The 21,914-nt window shown below is 37.2% G+C and overlaps 1 protein-coding gene across 1 annotated transcript; it reads right to left on the bottom strand.

Annotated features, from left to right (window-relative positions):
- Positions 1-4,701: 4,701 nt before the first annotated feature.
- Positions 4,702-5,388, bottom strand: LOC138885882 (uncharacterized). Its single transcript, XM_070166874.1, has 2 exons — positions 5,103-5,388; positions 4,702-4,994 (listed from the first exon to the last, which is right to left on the bottom strand). The coding sequence occupies exons 1-2, from the start codon at positions 5,386-5,388 to the stop codon at positions 4,702-4,704; spliced, it is 579 nt and encodes a 192-aa protein (XP_070022975.1).
- Between the last annotated feature and the right edge of the window lie 16,526 nt (positions 5,389-21,914).

Genomic DNA, 21,914 nt, shown 5'->3' with positions numbered 1-21,914 from the left:
TTCCTTAAGCACTCCATTTTCTCATTTCGTCTCACACTTTCTTGACTCTTTGAGTCATTTTCTTATTCCTTAGGGAAACTATAGAGACACAGTGTCACTCTTTCTTGCTCATGGTGATCATTTTTCTCATTTTCTAATCATTCCATGCCTTTCGTCATTGCTTTCTTCGAATCCCTTCACTTTTCTATCTTATTCACATTCTTTTTGACATACTTCTTTTTTGCTTTTCTTTTGCCTTCCCTTTTCTTCATTTTGTTCTTTTTATCACTTTCACATTCCTCGTCTCTCCCTCAAACTTATGTTTTTGCCAATTATGAATGCTAAGAAAATATTGGGTGCCAAGAGAGGGTCATTATAGAACGAATAAAGGCTTGTATCGTGGTTATTGAAAGAAAAATGGCTTCGGCTCAAACGGGTTGACTAGGGATATCATATTGGTAGGCTACGGAAGCTTTTAAGTTTCAAATTGGATCAAGGAGAGCCTATAATCATTTCTCAAGTCGAGCTACACTTTGGATTTCTCCTAGACAAACATTCAGGGTAAGTTCTAGACTTATTGGCACGGGACTTGGACTTGCAATTCAATACCTCATCTCACAAGTTGTTGGATTGTTAAAGAGGACATAGTAGAGGGCCCACAACAACCCTAGATAATATTGAGCATCACAAATGGCTCCAAAAAGCCACTCGATGATCATTTAGTCAACATAAGATTCTAAAGGTCACAACTAGAAACTATTCTTTGCTAATCAACTTGTTTCCAACCATAAGGTCGAAGGTAAATGTGTTAGGACCAAGTGAAGCTTACCTGAAACGCTTCTATTCATTATTATTATTTACACAAAACATAAATAAAACGGACTCAATCCCTTAAGAAGGTTGTTACGCCATCCATCATCGGGAAGAGCCACCAGGTTCGCACAACATCCACCTTTGGAAAGAATCGTGGCATTAAGAAAACCAAAGGCTTATTGTCCACATAAAATGTAAAAAAGAAGCTAACAACTTTACAAGAAACTACTAAGGGAAATAAGAAGCTATGAAGTAAAATACAGAAATCAACTTAACATATACAAAGTTGAAGTAAAGTGAATATTTACATAAATGAAAATGAATATATACATCAAATGGTAAAAATATATGCATACCAAATGTGAAAGTTATGAATATATACATACCAAAAGTAAAATAAAGAGAAGTAAAGATAAAGAAAAATAGTCTCGCAGTTATTACATACCAATGTTATCCAATTATCACCAAATCAAATAGACCACCCCCTCCCCCTCCCCCCCCCCCAAATAAAAGATAGCATTGTCCTCAATGCTAATAGCAAAATAAGATCATGGGAAGGGTTAGAGAGTAAAGAAAACTCCCTATGTGGTCTGCATCAGGTCTGGTACATGAGAGGGGTCCTCGGACTACATAGGATTAGCAGCTCCCTCCGAGTCTTCTAACTGGGTCTCCAAATCTAACTGGGGGACCACGGCATTGCGGAGCATCTGGATGAACTCCGTGGCACTATGTGTAATAGCAACTGGCTCCTCAGACTGGCCAGGTGTTGGTGCATGCTGCTCTGTTGTATGTGTTGCTGGGACTTGCTCCTCCATGAGCAAATCCAGTGGGATATCACCAGCAAATGTGAACCTCTCTACATCCTTCTTCAGTTGCTCCACTGACTCCTTTGAAGCCCGAGTTTTCTTCATCTTCATGACTTGCTTGACCAAATCCTTTATAGCCCTTCCATGAATATCCAAAGTATCCATGATCTTATTCTGGTTGTCCAGGAGCTTCTTCTGGTTGTCCAGAAGCTCCTTCAAAAACTCCTCCACTGATGAAGGTACCTGGGGCTGTACCGGGGCTGACTATGTTGCTACTACACTGGATAAGACAGACAACTTTGATGTAGCTTCCTGCATCCAATTGTTGATGATGGATAAAGTCTGAGAAACTCGCAGTGCAGTCTGAGGGTAAGCGGAAGAAGATGGCACAAATAATGGCATAGTAATGGATGGCCCGGATGCAGGAAAAGGTATGGAAGCCAAAGATCCCCTGCTATGGAAGGCTTTGACCCGGCGGCCACTACCCGTAGCTTTTCAGACTGGCCAGTGGAGATAGCGGCTTTACCCTTCGCTTTAGGGTTGCCAGGTCCTTTTGTGCTATACCAGGAGAAAGGCTTCTTTGGCTTTGGCTTTGTGTCATAGCTCTTCTTCTCGACTTCTTGGTCCACGAAATACATGGTGAGGAAGTTGGGGTAGGGGTAGGATCTTTCTTCCTTTCCATCTGCCTTTGCAATGTGATAGTACGTGAGGTTCCCCATATTGATAGGATAACCCACCATGATGGAGGCTATCAAGACACACTAGGTTAGGGGGGAGGATATTGTCAAGATAACACAGATCCAGCCGGCTGCACACAAAGGTAGACCACCCCTTGGTTTCAAAGCTGAGGGTGTTTCTGCATATCGGGACTCCAGGTGTGAGCCATGCTGGTGTCGTCCCAGGGGCTAATATCTCCACCAACCATGGACGGGTTGGTTCACCAAGTGATAGCTTCTCCAAGTATTGCACAGCTTCCACATCCTCGAAACCGGCATATTCATCCAACGTGCGGCCATCAAACTGGATCTTCAAGTTTTGGACATTTGTCACAGTGGTGCCCTTTTTGATGTGGGCAACGTTTGCATAGAATTCTTTGACAAGGTATTCATTGGCATCTGGAACTTTGCTGGTAAGCCATTTCCGCCCTACTTTCTCCTTAAACTGCCTTTTTACATTTGGATTGTGGGGAAAAAGGTATCTCTCTTTGAATTGTCTCTCAAGGGTGAGTGACCTTTGGGGCCACCATTCTCGAAACATTTGATAGGCTAATTCAGTCACAAATCTGCAGCTCATACCTCAGATTTTATTGATTTGGCCAACCCCCCAATATTGGTGTCACCCCCTCAACCATCATCCAGGACCTCATCATCATCATCCACAGCAATAGGAGCAGCTGGTGGAGCTGAAATTGTAGCGGGCGGGGAAGATGATGTCGAAGCCTCACTAGCTTCCTCTTAGCCATCAGACGACTCATAAGAGGGTGTAGGTTCATCTCGTAACTAGAATTTCCTTGGAACTGTGCGGGGACATGAGTTCGGACAGAGTCTCCTTCTGAATCTTCCCATAAAGGGACATACTCACTAGAGTCTGAATGGTCCGATGCTCTATCCGTAGCTTTGATGGCAGCTCTAATCTTGCCAATTGATTTATGGACTTCTAGGGGTATCTTGGTCTTTCCTTTACCACTGCCTCGGGAGGGCTCTGTCCTCCATTTAGATGTATCACCTCCACCTCTAGATCGAACCATTATATGCAGCAAACTAGCAATGAAAAACAGTCAAAACAACGCTTCAAGCATATGTTAAAATAGTGCAGTTGAAATGCAAAAACTGCTTCTCAGAACCAGGCATTGCGGACCGCTAAAGTGAGTGCGGCCACGAAGTGCCCATCACGGACTGAGAAAAAGCAACTATGGCCACGGAGAGGTTAGATTTAGACTACTAACTCATTGATCCTGGATGAGCACGGACCGCGAAATAATGAACGCGACCGCGAAACACCAAACGTGGGCCATGTAAAAGTGGACGCGGCCGCAAAAATTGTTAACAAAGTCTCTGAAGCTCAAGAGCACGGACCGCGAAATTTGGGACACGAACTGCAAAAAAGTCATTATGTCCTAGAACATGCATTCATACTCAGTTCTCACAAATTAGGGAACGCGGATCGTGAAGATCAAACAAAACAGGCACTAATGAACATTTGAAACCTAGGGTTTTGACTAAGTGCAAAAATTCATGCAATTAACATGCATAGTTAATAACTCTATCCCCCCCATTAGGCATGTAAAAATTACCCACATATGATTAAGCAATAATTTTAGATTAGGGGATGCATTTCACCCTAACTAAAAATTGAAAAGAAGAACTAAAACAAATAAAAAGAAAAGAAGCAGATAAAATTAATTCATGGATTTGAACATACCAGGTGTGAATTTTTAGCAGGAAAACAACGCTTGATTTGAAAGAGATGAGATTGAAAGCCAGATAAGATGAACAGTGTTCTTTGTTCGGTGAGATTTTTGGGTTCGAAAAGTGTAAAAGGTTTAAGGACCCCCTATTTATACTTAGCAGATGTGGATGCCACAAACTTACCTGAATGCAGCTTCGAAATTCTGCCGCGGTCTGCGTTTTGTTACCTGATGAAGAACAGTTTCAGGCATCTAATCGCGGTCCGCGAAATATAGAGCGCGACCATGAAAGTCATCGCAGTCTGCCAAATTATGAACATGTACGCGAACTAAACTTCAGAGAGCTGATATTTTGAGCTCTTCAAGTACGCGTCCGCGGACAAAAAGTGGCACCGCGTATTGCTAACGTGGACCACGAGATTTAGGGTGCGGTCCGTGAAATTCTCCATATTTAGGAAAAATTTTCCAGCCAAAGTCTTGCACTGCACAAATAATTCCTACACAAACATCACAACCAGTTAGTCCAAAACAAAGCCTAATCTAAGAAGAAAATCAAAAATAAAGAATAACATATGGGTTGCCTCCCAAGAAGCGCCTGATTTAACGTCGTGGCATAACGCATGTTACCATCATTGATTTGAAATGGATCAATGCCACAATGTGGCCATCACCAAATTTACCAAGGTAGTGCTTCACTCAATGCCCATTGACACTAAAGATCTCACAATTCTTGTTTTTCAAATCTAGAGCACCAAAGGGAGTTACATGCACCACTTCAAAGGTTCCACTCCATTTTGACTTTAGCTTTCCTGGAAACATATGCAACCGAGAGTTGAATAAGAGAACAAGGTCACCTTCTTTGAATTCTTTGTTCCGGATATACTTATCATGTAGGTACTTCATCTTGTCCTTATACAGTGATGAGCTGGAGTAAGCATGAAACCGGAACTCATCAAGCTTATTCAATTGCTCCACCCTAAGATTTGCAGCTACATCCCATTATAAGTTCAACTTCTTCAAAGCCCACAAGGCCTTATGCTCTAATTCAACCGGGACGTGACATGCTTTACCAAATACCAATCGATACAGAGACATACCAATTAGATTCTTGCACGCTGTTCTATAGGCCCATAAAGCATCATCAAGTTTCCTTGACCAATCAGTCTGGTTTGCATTGACAGTCTTGGTACTCTTGATCTCCTTATTAGAGACCTCAACCTGTCCACTTTCTTGGGGGTGATAGGGAGTTGACACCATGTGAGTGACACCATACTTGGAGAGTAAAGTGTCAAAGGCTTTGTTACAATAAAAAGAACCTATATCACTGATAATGGCCCTTGGTGTGCCGAACCTTGTGAATATGTTTTTCTTCAAGAAAGCCATCACACTCCCTACTTCATTGTTGGGCAAAGCCACAGCTTAAACCCACTTGGAGACATAATCCATAGCAACAAGAATATAAGTGTTCCCACATGAACTCACAAATGGACCCATAAAGTGGATACCCCACACATAAAAAATGTCGATCTCAAGTATGGTAGTGAAAGGCATCTCATTTTTCTTGGAAATCCCACCGGCTCTTTGGCACTCATCACACCGCTTATCAAGCTCGCTAGCATCTTTGTACAAGGTAGGCAAATAGAATCCACAGCTTAGGACCTTTGTAGCAGTTCTCACCCTACCATAGTGACCACCATAGCGCAAAGAATGACAAGCTTCAAGAATACCCAATTGCTCTTCTTCTAGAACACATCTCCGGATAACACCATCGGTGCAAATTTTGAAAAGATATGGCTCGTCCCAATAATAATCCAAGCAGTCCTGTTTAAGCTTCTTCCTTTGGTTTGAAGAGAACTCATTCGGGACAATTACCATCACAAGATAGTGAGGCACATCGGCAAACCAAGGCATCCTGGTCAAAGACATGGAAAGGAGTTGCTCATCCGGAAATGAATCATTGATCTCAAGGCCATCATAGGACCTCCCTTCCTATTCCAAACGGGACAAGTGGTCCGCGTCCAACCGGGACAAGTGGTCTGCCACTTGATTCTCACTCTCTTTTCGATCTATAATTTCAAGATCAAACTCTTGTAGAAGAAGTACCCACCTCATCAATCTAGCCTTTGAGTCCTTCTTACTCATCAAATAGCGAAGCGCCGCGTGATCGGTCGAACAATCACTTGGGTACCCATGAGGTACGGACAGAACTTTTCCATAGCAAGGACAATGGCTAAGAGTTCTTTCTCGTTCACCGTATAGTTGACTTGGGCATCGTTCATGGTCTTGCTAGCATAGTAGACCGGATGGAATATCTTGTTGATTCTTTGCCCTAACACCGCTCCTACCGCCATGTCACTAGCATCACAGATGAGTTGAAATGGTAAGCTCCAATTTGGTGCGGAAATGATAGGAGTGGTAGTCAACCTATACTTGAGTAGCTCAAAAGATTTCATGCAATTATCATTGAACACAAATTTTGTATCTTTTTCCAACAACTTTTATAAGGGATTCACCACCTTCGACAAATCCTTAATGAACTTACGGTAAAACCCTGCATGCCGTAAAAAGCTACTCACTCCTTTGACGGAAGTAGGAGGAGGGAGTTTTGATATCACTTCAATTTTGCTTTATCCACTTCAAAACCATTCTTGGAGAACTTATGGCCGAGGACGGTGCCTTCCTCTACCATAAAGTGACATTCCTCCCAATTAAGCACCAAATTAGTTTCTTCACAATGTGCCAAGACTTTATCAAGATTTCCCAAACACTAATCAAAAGAATACCCCACAACAGAAAAATCATCCATTAATACTTTGAGGAGGTCCTCCACCATATTTGTAAATATTGCAATCAAACACCACTGAAAGGTTGCCGGTGCATTACACAAACCAAACGGCATCCGTGAGAATGCAAATGTGCCATACGGACATATGAAGGTGGTTTTTTTTGGTCTTCCAGTGCAATCAGAATCTGGTTGTATCCTGAGTACCCATCCAAAAAGTAATAGTAGGCACACCCAGCAAGTCTATCCAACATTTAGTCAAGAAAGTGACATGAAAATGGTCTTTGCGGGTCACTTTGTCTAGCTTTCGGTAATCCATGCATACCCTACATTCGATGACAGTCCTAGTGGGGATCAACTCATTTTTCTCATTTGTGATGACAATCATACCCCCTTCTTCGGCACACATTGTACCGACAAAGTCCATGAACTATCCAAAATGGGGTACACAACCCCTGCATCTAGCCACATGATAATTTCCTTCTTGACGACCTCTTGCATGGCCTCATTCAACCTCCTTTGAAGTTCCACAGAGAGTTTAGCATCATCCTCTAATATAATTTTGTGCATACAAAAGGGGGGCTTATACCCCGAATGTATGCCAATGTCCAACCTATTGCCTTCTTCCTCCTTTGGAGCACCGTAAGGGTGGCATCTACCTGTATGTTAGTTAAGCACGAGGAAAGAATAACAGGTAAAGTGGAACAAGGGCCTAAGAACTCATATCTTATGTGTGAAGGCAAAGGCTTCAACTCTAATGTAGGAGGATCCTCGATTGAGAACTTTGTTGGTGGAGTCTTTCGATTCTCCAGATCCAAGGAATGCTTCTGGGGCTCATATGTATATGAACCCATTCCTTGCAAAGCATTGACATATTCCACCAAGCCTTCATACTCAGTCTCATCATTGTTCAAAAACACAACTTCCAAAGGGTCTTCCACATTAATCACAGCACTGGTGTCTTCAACAATCACCTCGGTCATAAGATCCACAAATGAACGTACTTCGTTGCTATTAGGCTGCCTCATTGACTTGCAAACATGGAACACAACTTTTTTATCACCCACCCGAAAGGTGAGCTCCCCTGCTTCCACATTCACTAAAGCTTTCCCTGTAGCTAAAAAAGGTCTCCCTAATATGATCGGCACCTCATAATCAATCTCACAGTCAAGTATCACAAAATATGTGGGAAGTATGAACTTGTCGACCCGCACTAACACATCATCAATTATCCCCAATGGACACTTCATTGTCTTATATGCCATTTGCAACCTCATGGATGTGGGCCTTGGTGCCCAATACCCAATGTCTTGAACATTGAATATGGCATCAAGTTAATGCTTGCCCCTAAGTCACACAAAGCTTTGGCGAAATAGGCACTACCAATAATGTATGGGATTGTAAAGGCACCGGGGTCTTCTAACTTTGGTTCCATGGAATGAACAATAGCACTCACTTGGTAAGTCATTTTGATTGTTTCACAGTTCATTGACCTCTTCGTTGTTACCAAATCCTTCATAAACTTGGCATATCCCAGCATTTGTTCTAGAACTTCCAGCAAAGGCACATTTACGGATAAACTTTTCATCATATCACTAGATTTTCTTAAAGTGGTTCTCATTGCTTTGTTTTTCTAGTCTTTGACTATATGGTGGAGGAGGCCTTGGCAAGGGGGCCTTGGCTTTGAGCACTACCTTATCGGATATGTCTATCACATGTTCCCTAGACGGGTTCACATCATTTCGTGTCTCCTCCACGTTGTCATCAATGTATATCCTCACTTCTTCATTCACATTCTCATCAATAACTTCCACATCATTGCTTGGATCATCATCATCTTACACCAACACATCATCACTTACAACCTTTCTTGGATTAGAGGTACTAGCAACTCCACTTTTACCACTTCTTGCAGTCACTGCCATAGTATGGCCCGTATTGTTCCCTCCCTTTAGGTTTACTACTGTGTCACTAAGTAGTGCCTCCTTAGGGCGAGTATTCAAAGCTTGAGAAATTGGCCAAGTTGGACCTCCAAGATGCAGATAGAAGTATTGTGGGATGCTAATTGGGCATCGGAGTCAACATTTTTCTTCATCATTTGCTCAAATATTATCTTAATCTGTCTCTTATCATTGTTGGACGAGCTAGGACCTTGTGATGGATATGGAGACAGGTTGTTGGGTTGTTGATAAATCAGAGGCCTTTGAACGCCCTACCCCCGATTCCCTTGACTATTGTTGTTCCAACCCCCTTGGTTGTTATTGCCTCCCCAATTGCTATTGTTATTGCCACCCCAGTTGCCTTGGTTTCCTTGGTTACCCCAATTTGGATTGTTGTTCCCCCAATTTCTTTGGTTGTTGTTGTTGCCACTATTCCAATTTCCTTGTTGATTTTGATTTCCCCAATTTCCTTGGGATCTCCACTATTGTTGATTCAGAGCATTGCTCTGTTGACCTTGGTAGTTGTTCACATATTAAACCTCTTCACTTTGATCATCATACACATCATCTTGATTATAACCACTACCACTTTGCTCAAATTGATCCGGATTTCCTAGAGCTTGTTGACCTCGTTGCCTCCTCTTGTTGACCATCATATTTACCCTTTCCATGGAATTCACTTGTTTTTGGCCCTTGAACTTGTTGCAACTGAGCTTTGGCCAATTGGTTCATGGTCATAGTTAACTCGGCTATTGCTTGGTCGTGGTCATGGAGCTCCTTGTGTAGGTGAATGACATTGGGATCACCTTGTGGCATATTAGCTCGACTTTGCCACGCCGAAGAAGTATCCACCATCTCATCAAGTATTTCACATGCCTCAGCATAAGTTGTGTTCATGTAGTTTCCCCCAACGAGTTGGTTAACGACACATTGGTTAGTAGTGTTAATGCCATGGTAGAATGTTTGTTGGATCATGGCTTCAGTCATGTCATTGTTCGGACATTCTTTAACCATCGTCCGATACCTTTCCCAAATATCATGACGCGGTTCATTTGGCTTTTGTTTAAAAGTGAGTATCTCATATCTTAGCATCACCATATGTTCCGGAGAGAAGAACTTTGCTATGAATTTCTTGGCCAACTCATCCCAAGTGGTGATGGAATGGTTGGGCAACCTTTCAAGCCAATCCAAAACCTTCCCCCTTTGAGAAAATGGGAAAAGCCTTCACCTCAACGTGTCCTCAAAAACATTAGTTTGCTGGCTCCCCTAGCATGTATCAACAACCCTTTGAGATGCTTGTAGGCATTTTGGTGTGGAGCTCCGGTAAAGAAACCCCTTTGTTCCAAGAGTGCAAGCGTGACATTGGTTATCTGAAAGTTGCCTGCGCTAATTCGGGGCGGGACTATTGCACTTGCATAGCCTTTGTTGGGCAACACCCGGTGTGCTTCCCTTGCTAAAGGTGGGGGGGTTTGTAATATTATCATGTGGTGGTCAGCCTCTCCTTTGTCCTTGAGGTTCGGCTTAAATCTTATCTATATTATCATTATCTACCTCCTCCCCCAATGGTAAATTTCTGAGGGAATCATTTTTAAGAGCCATTTGGTACCTAAAATCAATTTACAAACAAATTAGAAAAATGTAAGGAAAGAAAAACAAAAAACAGAAATACTCGGAGATATAGCTAAAACCGTTTAACTCCCCGGCAATGGCACCAAAAATCGATTGGGTCCAAGCTTCCACTACTATTGAGTAGCAAGGATGATCGATGTAGTTTTAGCCAACAAAGGTTGGGATCGAATCCACAGAGAGTTAATTTGTTTGGAGTTAGGTTTATATCCGAGTCTAGATGTGGGTTTTGCTCTTAATTGCACTTCCACACATGGTTGGTTTGCTTTCTACTGCTACTTCTATTCTATAGCATGCACTATTTGAAACTAAGTACAATGTTTTTTTGTAGATTGTTTTCAAGGGTTAAAAGGGACTACGGTAGTGACTTTCACCTAGGTGGATACCTAACGGGTAGAAAGAATCTAGGGCAATTATGTGATTAATTGGGGTCGTAATATAGCTATCACACCCGGGTACTCACTCTATACCTCTCGGTAGTTTGAGTGATTTTGCCCAATTTGGCGTTCTCAAGTCTAAATGGGTATTCATGCAATACAAGTGATGTTAGCTCAAGTCTGGTATTACTATTGTCATACCTCCTTTTTACTACACCCCGTATAGAGTATAAATACAAGGGAGTTTTTCAAATTAAAGGACAATCAAAACGGAATTATTTATTTAAAAATCAGAGTCGCCACTTGGGATAATTTATGGTGTTCCAAGTCACCAGTTTAAATCCCGAATCTAGGAAACCTGACTCTATTTATGGTCTGCGAATGCAGAAATCCGGGTAAGGAATTCTGTTAACCCGGGAGAAGGTGTTAGGCACTCCCAAGTTCCGTGGTTCTAGCATGGTCGCTTTGATCATAATTGGCTTGTTAAAATTATTTAATTACTGATTTATAGAGCCTATGTGAAATTAACTTTTACCGCTTTTTATGTTAAGCAAATTATCTTGAAACAGGTCACGCGTACATGTACCCATTTGTTTGGCCCGTCAAAAATCATGTCACACGAACGTGTCCCCAATTGATAACGCTTCATTTATTTATTTAAGAAAAATTAGTTGAAATTGCGCGAACGCATCCCTCGTGTTGTTTTTAAGATCATAATCATATCACGCGAACGTGTCCACGACTATGATAATCTATTAAACGTGCCTAAAGCAAATTAGGATAATTCGTTATTTGTTGTATCTAAATCATAAGAAATTAGTAGAGGGCCATGCATTTGTAATTTTGTTTGGCACAACATATCTCGATTTGTTCTAACTTCTATACTTAATTGGGAGAGCCATAACTATTTATGTTAAATATGGAACACCTCAACTGATTAATGAGCATGACTAGTTGATTAAAAGACGTAAGAGGATTTTTACTTATTTTGTGCTAATGTTTAAGCTAAAATTTAAATATCAACGAACTAGTAATAGACGATCCATGTTTGATTACGAAAAGGCCCAGGCTGATTAGAGGCCCAACGGCCAACCTGCCAGTTACTACATGACCAGCGAAATAAGCAGCTGGGCTTGACTAAGCCCAGATGAAAATCCCATCGCTGAAAAGAAATTCGGCATAACTGGGCCAAAGAAGGCAACCCAGTTTCACACTCCAGCGCCAATGTTTGAGGAAAATTACATCACTCAAGAAAATCTGAGTTTGAACCAATTCTGGTAATCCTTGACTCAAATGCCAAACATATTTTAATGTTAACATATCTTCTGAAGTGAATATGCAATTCCTAGTGAAAATTATGTCAACAAAACACAACAAACGATCTCCCTATCTTGCCAAAATAGAACATTCCATGCCCAAATAACAACAGACCTATCACCAATCATTACTGAAATTGAAATAGTGAATGAATCTTCCCTAGAATGTCATTATCGTTCACACAACTAGCCTAGCTACCAAACACAACCAATTCTTACTTCAGTTTCCATCAGAATACCTGGAAGGACCTCGAAACACATGTATATGTTTGACAATATGTCTTCAACAAGAAATTTTCACTCTATACCCAGTCGAAAGCCCTTTTCAAATGCAAGAAACTAATACACAAACAGAAGCAGAACTAAGTGACAATTTGACATCATCGAATCAACACATATTACACTAAGTCCAAATAAATACTCCTGAATCAACTACATTCAGACAAGGTCCAAATCCCTCACTTAAAACAAATGTAATATCAAGGAATGGAGTATGCAAAATAAGCTAGACTAGGCAAACATGAAATAAATAAAGAAAACTGGCAGAATCAAACAGTAATCAACGCTAATGTTTATGATTTTTACTTAAACTCAGTTTACAGATCTTCACACAGAGACTCAGTCAAGCATCATTTCCAGTCACAGTTCAAAAGAGTACCTGGAATTCGAAAGAAACAACACAGGAAATGAGGAGGCGGCAGCAGAACAGTAGCAAGAACAGTGTTCAGCAGCAGAGACAACCAAGAAAACCAGCTTTAAACCAAGAAATGAAATGCAATACTCAACAAAACACGGCCAAAACTTCAAACCAAGATTTTACAAACTAAAATTCCATCCATTCTAAACCCAGATGAATCAAAAAGTGTTTCAGAAATCGAAAACTTCAGAAATCAAAGAAAAGCTCAATGGAATAGTAGCAGTTTTTTTTAGTAGTTTCAGTTTTTCCTCACTTCTGATTCTATCCCCCTGTCTCTCAGAATGTCCTCCTTAAATGGGCATCTAATTAGTGCATTTTCCACTACAACTTCAACTTTTTATTTCTTTAATCATCCATAATTGTTTATCATGTTATAGTACTGTTATAAAGAACATCTTGAGAAAGTTTGCCTGTCTAATAATGCTGAGAGTAGTTAAGCCCAGACTATGCCATCCTAAAGTGGAAACCAGTAGGCAAGGAAGCCGTTTAGGGGAGTACACAGAGTTGAGGCGCTGTTAGGGTAAATGATTGAAGCATGAAAAACATGGTAGTGACCAGAAAAGATTGTTCAGTATAACTTATTAAAATATGATAAACTCTATGATAAACAAAGAGGTTAGAGGGAATATGTTTAGTAAACACATGATAAGGATAAATAATAAATCTAAATGAACAACCACACGTATTTATTAGAAGAAAATATTGACTACAAAATACTTATGTTATATATCTTTAAGAGACTTAATAACGATGTTAAAAGAAAAATTTACGATATTTTAGTTACTTTTGAAATAATATATGTAATGGAACAAGCATTTACGGAACTAATTGTATCACATGAAATAGATATATTAGATCTATATGAACTAGATTTATATTCAGACTAATGATCACATATCAAGTTAATAAAATCTTTTTATAAATGAAACATAACACTTTTCATTATATAAGATTCTATAATACCCAGAAATGGAAACTTCTTAAAAACCTCAGTAACATAAATAGAAAAATAGATTGTGTTAAATACAATATTAAAACCTGCAAAGATATTATTAGATATAATAAATTACGTAATAAAGCTTTACTAACTATAGAAAATGAAATTGAATTTTATGAAAATAAACTTGAAAGTTATCAACACAGAAAAGAAATAACACTGAGAAATATAGAAACCATGGATATATGTATCAACAGGTATACATCTCAGTATTAATATGAACAAATCAAAAATTGATAGTTACAAATATTTTAAGTACTGGTTAGAAATTCTAAAACATATAAATATGTCAAAAATAATATTAGAAAAAAATATAGAAGAATATCAAAAAACTAAAGATATTAAATACTTAGAATACACACTTGAAAATATAAAAGAAATTTCAAGGTTAGCTACAGATAATCATGAAAAAGCATTTAATTCCACAACTACATAAAAAAGATCCTATGAAAAATAAGATGAACTCAAACAACCCCCCCCAAATTGGTATCAGAGCTATGAAAAATAAACATTTATATTAAGAAGCAAATCATGAAAAATAACACTGACATTAATAGTACAAACCCGCAAAACAGTGAAACAATCAAAATAACTAAGAAATCGCAGAAAATTAGGAAGAAACTAAAGAAACTATATATAGAATATGAATACTTAAGTATCACAAAAATAAACAAAGCTAGGCTGTCCAAATTAATCGATATAATATCTAAAACAGAATATAAATATATTTGTTATCTAAAGGATAAAAGATGAATAAAGAAGAATTCGCATTAGAAGAGAAAACATATGAGAATCCAGAAGGATTAAAAATAACAATAATATTTTCTAACTTAGGAAGAAGATATAAAAAAATAGGAAATAACCTAAACTTAATGTTAGAAAAAGAAACTGTAAAACTAGAGGATAGTTTAACCGCCATGGTTAGAATAACAAAAGAAAACGAAGAAATAGATAGAAAACGAGAGATTAAAGAAATACAACAGCAAGCTAAAGAAAAAATACAACAGATAGAGGAAGTAAAAAACACTAAAATAACAGAATTAGAAAAAGAATTAGAGATGCTAAAACAGATGTATGCAAATAAACTAAAAGAAAAGGAAAAACGTAAAGAAGAAGAAGAAGAACTAAAACTAACAAATGAGATAGAAAGATTCAAATTACAGTTAGAAGAAGTACAGGAGAGTCCATCAAAAATAAGTATAAACGAAATAAATGACCAAAGTGATAAAGACACAGAACTAGGAGAAAACTATTCAGAAACAAGTGAAACATACACAGAACTTATAGAAAAAACAGAAAAGATAAAAATAAACCCAGAAATAAATACAGGAGATATGAACGAAGATAAACCAAGCATATCAGGAATAAAAAATCCAAAACAATTAAACCCAACCTATTACAGAGTAAGTTATGATGCATATGACAGAAACAAAACAATTTGGGGGGGGGGTTGTTTGAGTTCATCTTATTTTTCATAGGATCTTTTTTATGTAGTTGTGGAATTAAATGCTTTTTCATGATTATCTGTAGCTAACCTTGAAATTTCTTTTATATTTTCAAGTGTGTATTCTAAGTATTTAATATCTTTAGTTTTTTGATATTCTTCTATATTTTTTTCTAATATTATTTTTGACATATTTATATGTTTTAGAATTTCTAACCAGTACTTAAAATATTTGTAACTATCAATTTTTGATTTGTTCATATTAATACTGAGATGTATACCTGTTGATACATATATCCATGGTTTCTATATTTCTCAGTGTTATTTCTTTTCTGTGTTGATAACTTTCAAGTTTATTTTCATAAAATTCAATTTCATTTTCTATAGTTAGTAAAGCTTTATTACGTAATTTATTATATCTAATAATATCTTTGCAGGTTTTAATATTGTATTTAACACAATCTATTTTTCTATTTATGTTACTGAGGTTTTTAAGAAGTTTCCATTTCTGGGTATTATAGAATCTTATATAATGAAAAGTGTTATGTTTCATTTATAAAAAGATTTTATTAACTTGATATGTGATCATTAGTCTGAATATAAATCTAGTTCATATAGATCTAATATATCTATTTCATGTGATACAATTAGTTCCGTAAATGCTTGTTCCATTACATATATTATTTCAAAAGTAACTAAAATATCGTAAATTTTTCTTTTAACATCGTTATTAAGTCTCTTAAAGATATATAACATAAGTATTTTGTAGTCAATATTTTCTTCTAATAAATACGTGTGGTTGTTCATTTAGATTTATTATTTATCCTTATCATGTGTTTACTAAACATATTCCCTCTAACCTCTTTGTTTATCATAGAGTTTATCATATTTTAATAAGTTATACTGAACAATCTTTTCTGGTCACTACCATGTTTTTCATGCTTCAATCATTTACCCTAACAGCGCCTCAACTCTGTGTACTCCCCTAAACGGCTTCCTTGCCTACTGGTTTCCACTTTAGGATGGCATAGTCTGGGCTTAACTACTCTCAGCATTATTAGACAGGCAAACTTTCTCAAGATGTTCTTTATAACAGTACTATAACATGATAAACAATTATGATATTTAAGAGATTATAAGGAATATAAGAGTTTAGTTAAACATGATTATAAATAAACTTACCTGGTTTTGTAACTCGTTTGAATGCTCCATAGCTGTTTTAGATACTTGTAAATAACTCAGATATTTCTTACAAGAGAGAAGATAAGAGAGAATATTAGAGAGAGAAGGTAAGGGTGAGGATGTCTGAGGATGTCCTCCTTCCTCAGATTTACATTCTATATAAAGAAAATTAAAACGACTCTTACTGTTTACAAATGACTCCTACTATTCATGAACGACCTTTACTGTTCATGATTATGACATATACTATTTACTTTATGACTCTTACTATTCATGAACGACCTTTACTGTTCATGATTATGACATATACTATTTACTTTATGACTCTTACTATTCATGAACGACCTTTACTGTTCATGAATGCGACTAGTACTATTTACTTTACATTATATGTTTCCAGTAGCTGTCTTCTTCTTTTGTCTTCTTGTTGATACCTTCATTCTAGTTGGACTTCTGGTACATAGTTATCATCTCCGTTGCACTTTGAACATATGTGGTCTGGATATTTGTGTCCTACTAGTTTGCAGTATCTTGTTAATAACTCGTTTGAAATAAATTCTTTTTTCAATGCTCTGGTAGTTGGTTGCATTTCTGGCTTTAATAATGATAAAATCCATTTCTGGACTTCATCCATATCTCCTTGGCGTAGTTCCTTTGAATTGGCATATATCATCAACTGGTCTCTGGAATAGTAGCTCCAGATAGCATTTCCTTGTAGATAATTGTTAGCTAGTTCTTGAATAATAGTTGCTTATACCAATTATTCTTTTATTAGCATAGAAACTTGGTATCTCCATTTTCTGTATCTCGGGTTGTTTCTCTATCTCTTCTGGTATTATCATATCTCGTGTTAGTCCTATCTTTATCACCTGTATTATGGGTTTTATTTCATCATATAGTATTTCCGCTGGTGCTGTGTAGAATTTGATGAAGAATAGGTTGCCTTTTGTAATTCTCTTGAAGGTGACAAATGCTTTGTATAGCTCTGGTATTCCAATTATTTCTTCTCCGTCGTGGGTATATACTGTGCTAAGTAGTCCGTAGTTGTAACATGTCTTTACTAAGTTTGCTTTTGTTTTTGGCTGGGCTATAAGCCTATTATATCCCTGTAGTTTTTGGGTTACATAATCCTGTGTTGGATCTGTAGTAGTAGTTGATCTAGGGTTTAGGTTCAAGAATGTCTGAATTTTATATATATTCTCAATATATGTTTGAGTAATATGGTTATATACCTTTTTGTTGTGGTGTAGGCTATTGGCATAGGTTGTAGTTTGTGGGGCTATAACTATTGCTTCTCTTGGCTTTTTTGATGTAAATGGCTTATCAAATACGGTATTTAGGTTTACATTGATATGTGGTTTTTTGCTAACTTGTTTGCTTGTACCTGCAGCTGTATATAAAGCAACTGTGTTATGGGTTTTTTGGAGTTTCCCAACGTCTCCTTCTACCTCTGGAAGTTTAGAGTCTTCCGATCGACTTAGCTCCGCATTTTTATAGTCATGCTGCTGACTTTCTAGCTGTTGTAATCTTTTTCCCATACTCTCCATCTGTAAGGATAGAGTAGTAAGGATTGTAAATATGTCTTTTGATTCTTGGCTTTCATCTGTTTGGGTACCTTTGTCTTGATAGGTAGTCTGCAATAACATTCTTGTCAGTTCGTATTACTTCAATTGTAAATGTAAAATTTTGTATATTTAATACAAGTCTCCTTATTTCCTTTGTAGTTACTGAATCCTGTACTTTCCGAGTTATCCACCATTTTACTTGTGTATTATCTGTTCTTACTATAAATTTGTTATAAACAATATATGGCTCAAATGCTAACAAACATTTATATAATCCAAATAGTTCTTTCCTATTTATTTCCCATTTTAATTGTGGTTCCGTGTATGATCCGGAATAATATCTACAATGGTGTTCAATTTTTTCATTATCATATTTATATTTTAGAACTCCTCCGTAGCTGTGATCACTAGAATCAGTTTCTACAATATATGTAAATTGTTTCTTTTCATCTGGAAAATATAGTTTTGGTAATTTTTTACACATATTTTTTATCTTCTGTATATGTATTTTATCTTTTTCGTCAAAATGATATTCTATGTCCTTTTTTAATTTTTTCTGTAATGGTTTTAAGTTTTCTGCTAATTTAGGAATATATTCTCTTACTTGGTTAACCAATCCTAAAAATGATTGTAACTTCTTTTTTGTATCAAGTGTTTCATTCAAGTTAATTATTTTTTGTACTACATGGGTTTGCATTTTTATTCCGTTTTTATCTATTTGTATACCTAAAAATTCTATTTGATTTTTCATTACTTCTGCTTTCTTTTTACTTAAACTTATTCCTGATATTTCTACAATGTGTATGAATTTTTCTAGTAGTTTTATATGTTCGTTCTCTGTTCTAGAATATAGCAATATATCATCTATATATATTATACAATTTTCTAATTGGTTGAAGTAATTATCCATAAAATGTTGATACCTACCTGGTGCATTTTTATATCCAAAAGGTAATACGTTCCATTCGTAAAATCCTTGTGGTACTGTGAATGCTGTTAACTTTTTAGATTCATCTTCTAGTTTTAAATGGTAAAATCCTGATTTACAGTCAAATTTACTAAAATAGTTATATCCTTGTATTTGTCTAATTTTTAGTATTTTATTTGGTATCGGATAATTATATGTTTTTGTTTTTGCATTTAAGTTTCTATAATCTATAACCATACGGCTTTTTCCTCTTTTTTGTTCACTATGCTTATTTACTATAAATGCTGGGCTAGTATGTTTACTATTACTTTCTTGTATGTAGTTATTATCTAATAATTCTTTTATATGCATTTTAAATTCTGTTAAATCATTAAAATTGTATTTTAAAGGTTTTTGTGTTATTATGCTATTTTCATCTATTAGTTCAATCTTTATTTTTGTTTGATGTTTTTCCCATCCTTGGAGTGGATTATCATTATATAGTAATTCTAGTTTATCTTGTAGTGGTTTTATCTTATTTATTGAGAAAATGATTATCTCTATATTATGGTTACTTTGTATTACATTTTCTAATTTTTGGGTAATCTTTTCACTTCCTTTAATCCAGGGTGTTGTTTTTCTTACTTTATTATTTACTCTTTTTGCTCCTAATTTTTGTTTACACGGGGTAGTAAACCACCAATGTGTTTTTGTTATAATATGTGGGTATAATTTATCTAAAAATGGCATTCCTAATAATATATCTTTATTTGTGAATTCGTAACTATATATTTCTTCTATGGTTAATATTTTATCCCATATTTGTATTTTTATATTTCTTGCTTTATATGTTATCATACTTCCTTCATTATTAAATCCTGTTACTACTATGGGGGTTTTTAGCTTTTCCCATTTACTTTCTGGTAAACAATTATGTCTACACATATTAGCTTCTGCTCCTGTATCCACCATAGGTGTATAATATCTATTATAATATCCTTCTACTATTATTTTGGAAAGTATGTATATCTTTGGCATTATATCAAAGTTCTTTTTATTATTATTTTCTTATTTTCATAACTTATTGTTAATTGCCTATCTTCTAATTTATATGGTTTGACTTTTTCTAACCATTTTATCCCTAGTGTAATATTTTTATCTCCTTGATATATTTTAAAATTTATTAATATTGGTATTCCTCCAATAATTAATTCCTTTTCAGTTGTTTCTTGGAATGTATTTCCCCTCCGGAACTTTCTCTACCAACATCGTGTCAGAAACCTGGTAGACCCATGCTCCCTGGTCATCTTCCACTTCAATGACTGGTACAATGACATTGCTGCGAGCACATAAACTGTCTTCCCCATGCACAACTATTTCTTGTCTATCCCATTCAAATTTGACTACCTGGTGTAGTGTTGATGGGACTGCTTTAGCGGCGTGGATCCATGGTCGACGCAATAGTAAATTATAGGAAACAGCTATACCCAGCACCTGAAACTCCATTGTGAACTCAACTGGCCCTATCGTCAACTCCAGCACTATGTCCCCAGCTGAATCTTTACCTCCGCCGTCAAATCCCCGCACGCAAATATTGTTCTTATGGATCCTCTTATCTTTTATTTTCAACTTGCTTAGAGTGGAGAGAGGACAGATGTTTGCTCTTGACCCGTTGTCAACCAATACCCGGGTCACCACAGAGTTTTCACATTTTAATGTGAGGTAAAGAGCTCTGTTGTGCTCAGTACCTTCTACATGCAATTCATCATCAGAAAACGTGACTCTGTTTGCTTCGAAGATTTTGTTTGTTATTTTTTCCAAGTGATTCACGGAGATCTTATCGGGACCGTGCGCCTCATTCAGGATCTTCATTAAAGCTTGACGGTGCTCATCCGAATGGATCAATAATGACAATAGGGAAATTTGAGCAGGCGTCTTTCTTAATTGTTCTACGATAGAGTAGTCCTGCAACTTTATCTTCCTCAAGAATTCTTCTGCTTCTTCTTCAGTTACGGCTTTCTTTACTAGCGCTGGATTATCTTTAGCTCTTCTTAACTCCTCGGGAGTAAAACACCTTCCCGAGCGAGTCAAACCCTGTACTTCACAGATTTCTTCTTTGACTTCCTTCCCTTTGTACATCACTGTTACCTGTTCGTAATTCCATGGAATAGCCTTGTTGTTGATTATTGGTAACTGGGTTACTGGCTTGATGATAACCTGATCTGTGCGGGCTCCTTCCACGATTATGATGGGTTTGCTGGCCGCTCCCGGTACAATCACATTCACCCCTTCCTATTTCGTTGCAACTTTGCTTAAAGACCCCTTTTCAACTGCCATAGATGGCTCAACACTCTTTTTGCTTGGCTTGATCACCAAATTTTCACTTGCTGATTGTTCATCTATCTTGACTCCACTAGACCAAATCATCATGACGGTCTGTGATGGCTTCTTGGGTTCCCCCTCCGCATGCACTGTTTCGATCATATTTTTCCTCCTGATGGGCTGACATCGGATTCCTATTGATATTGGGTGCTTCGGGAGCTTGAACTTCAATTCTATTGGTATCAATAAGCTCCTATATCGCACTTTTCAAAGGCCAGCATTTTTCTGTATCATGACCCGGAGTACCAGAACAATACTCACAGTTGACAGTATAGTCAAGATTATTTGGAGGATGATTTGGTAGTCTGTATCGACCTTAGCATATCTAGTTGTTTTAACCTGTGGAACAGACTAGTGTATGATTCTCCCAACGGAGTAAAGGTTTTCATTTTCTGCAACCTTTCACCCTTGAATGCTTGACTAGGCCTAAAACTTGGTCCGGGAGTGTTTTGGTAGGCTCGTGGATGTGGATAAGTATTTGGTAGGACAGGAGCAAGCCATTGAGTGTGGGCAGGAGGTTGGTTGTATGCTTATGCATGGTGGACGGAAAAATGAGGTTCTGGTGGGGGGTAGTAGTGTTGGGGTGGATTGTTGTGATAAGTTTGTTGGTAGGGTCGAGGTTGATTTAAGTGGTAAGGTGAACCTCTGGATTCGAACCAAGTTCCTGAATCAACCATTGCTGCTTCCTGTCTTT

Source organism: Nicotiana sylvestris, chromosome 2 (genome assembly GCF_000393655.2).
Source record: "Nicotiana sylvestris chromosome 2, ASM39365v2, whole genome shotgun sequence".
In the NCBI taxonomy this organism is placed as follows: Eukaryota; Viridiplantae; Streptophyta; class Magnoliopsida; order Solanales; family Solanaceae; genus Nicotiana; species Nicotiana sylvestris.
This window is presented reverse-complemented; position numbering and strand designations above follow the sequence as displayed.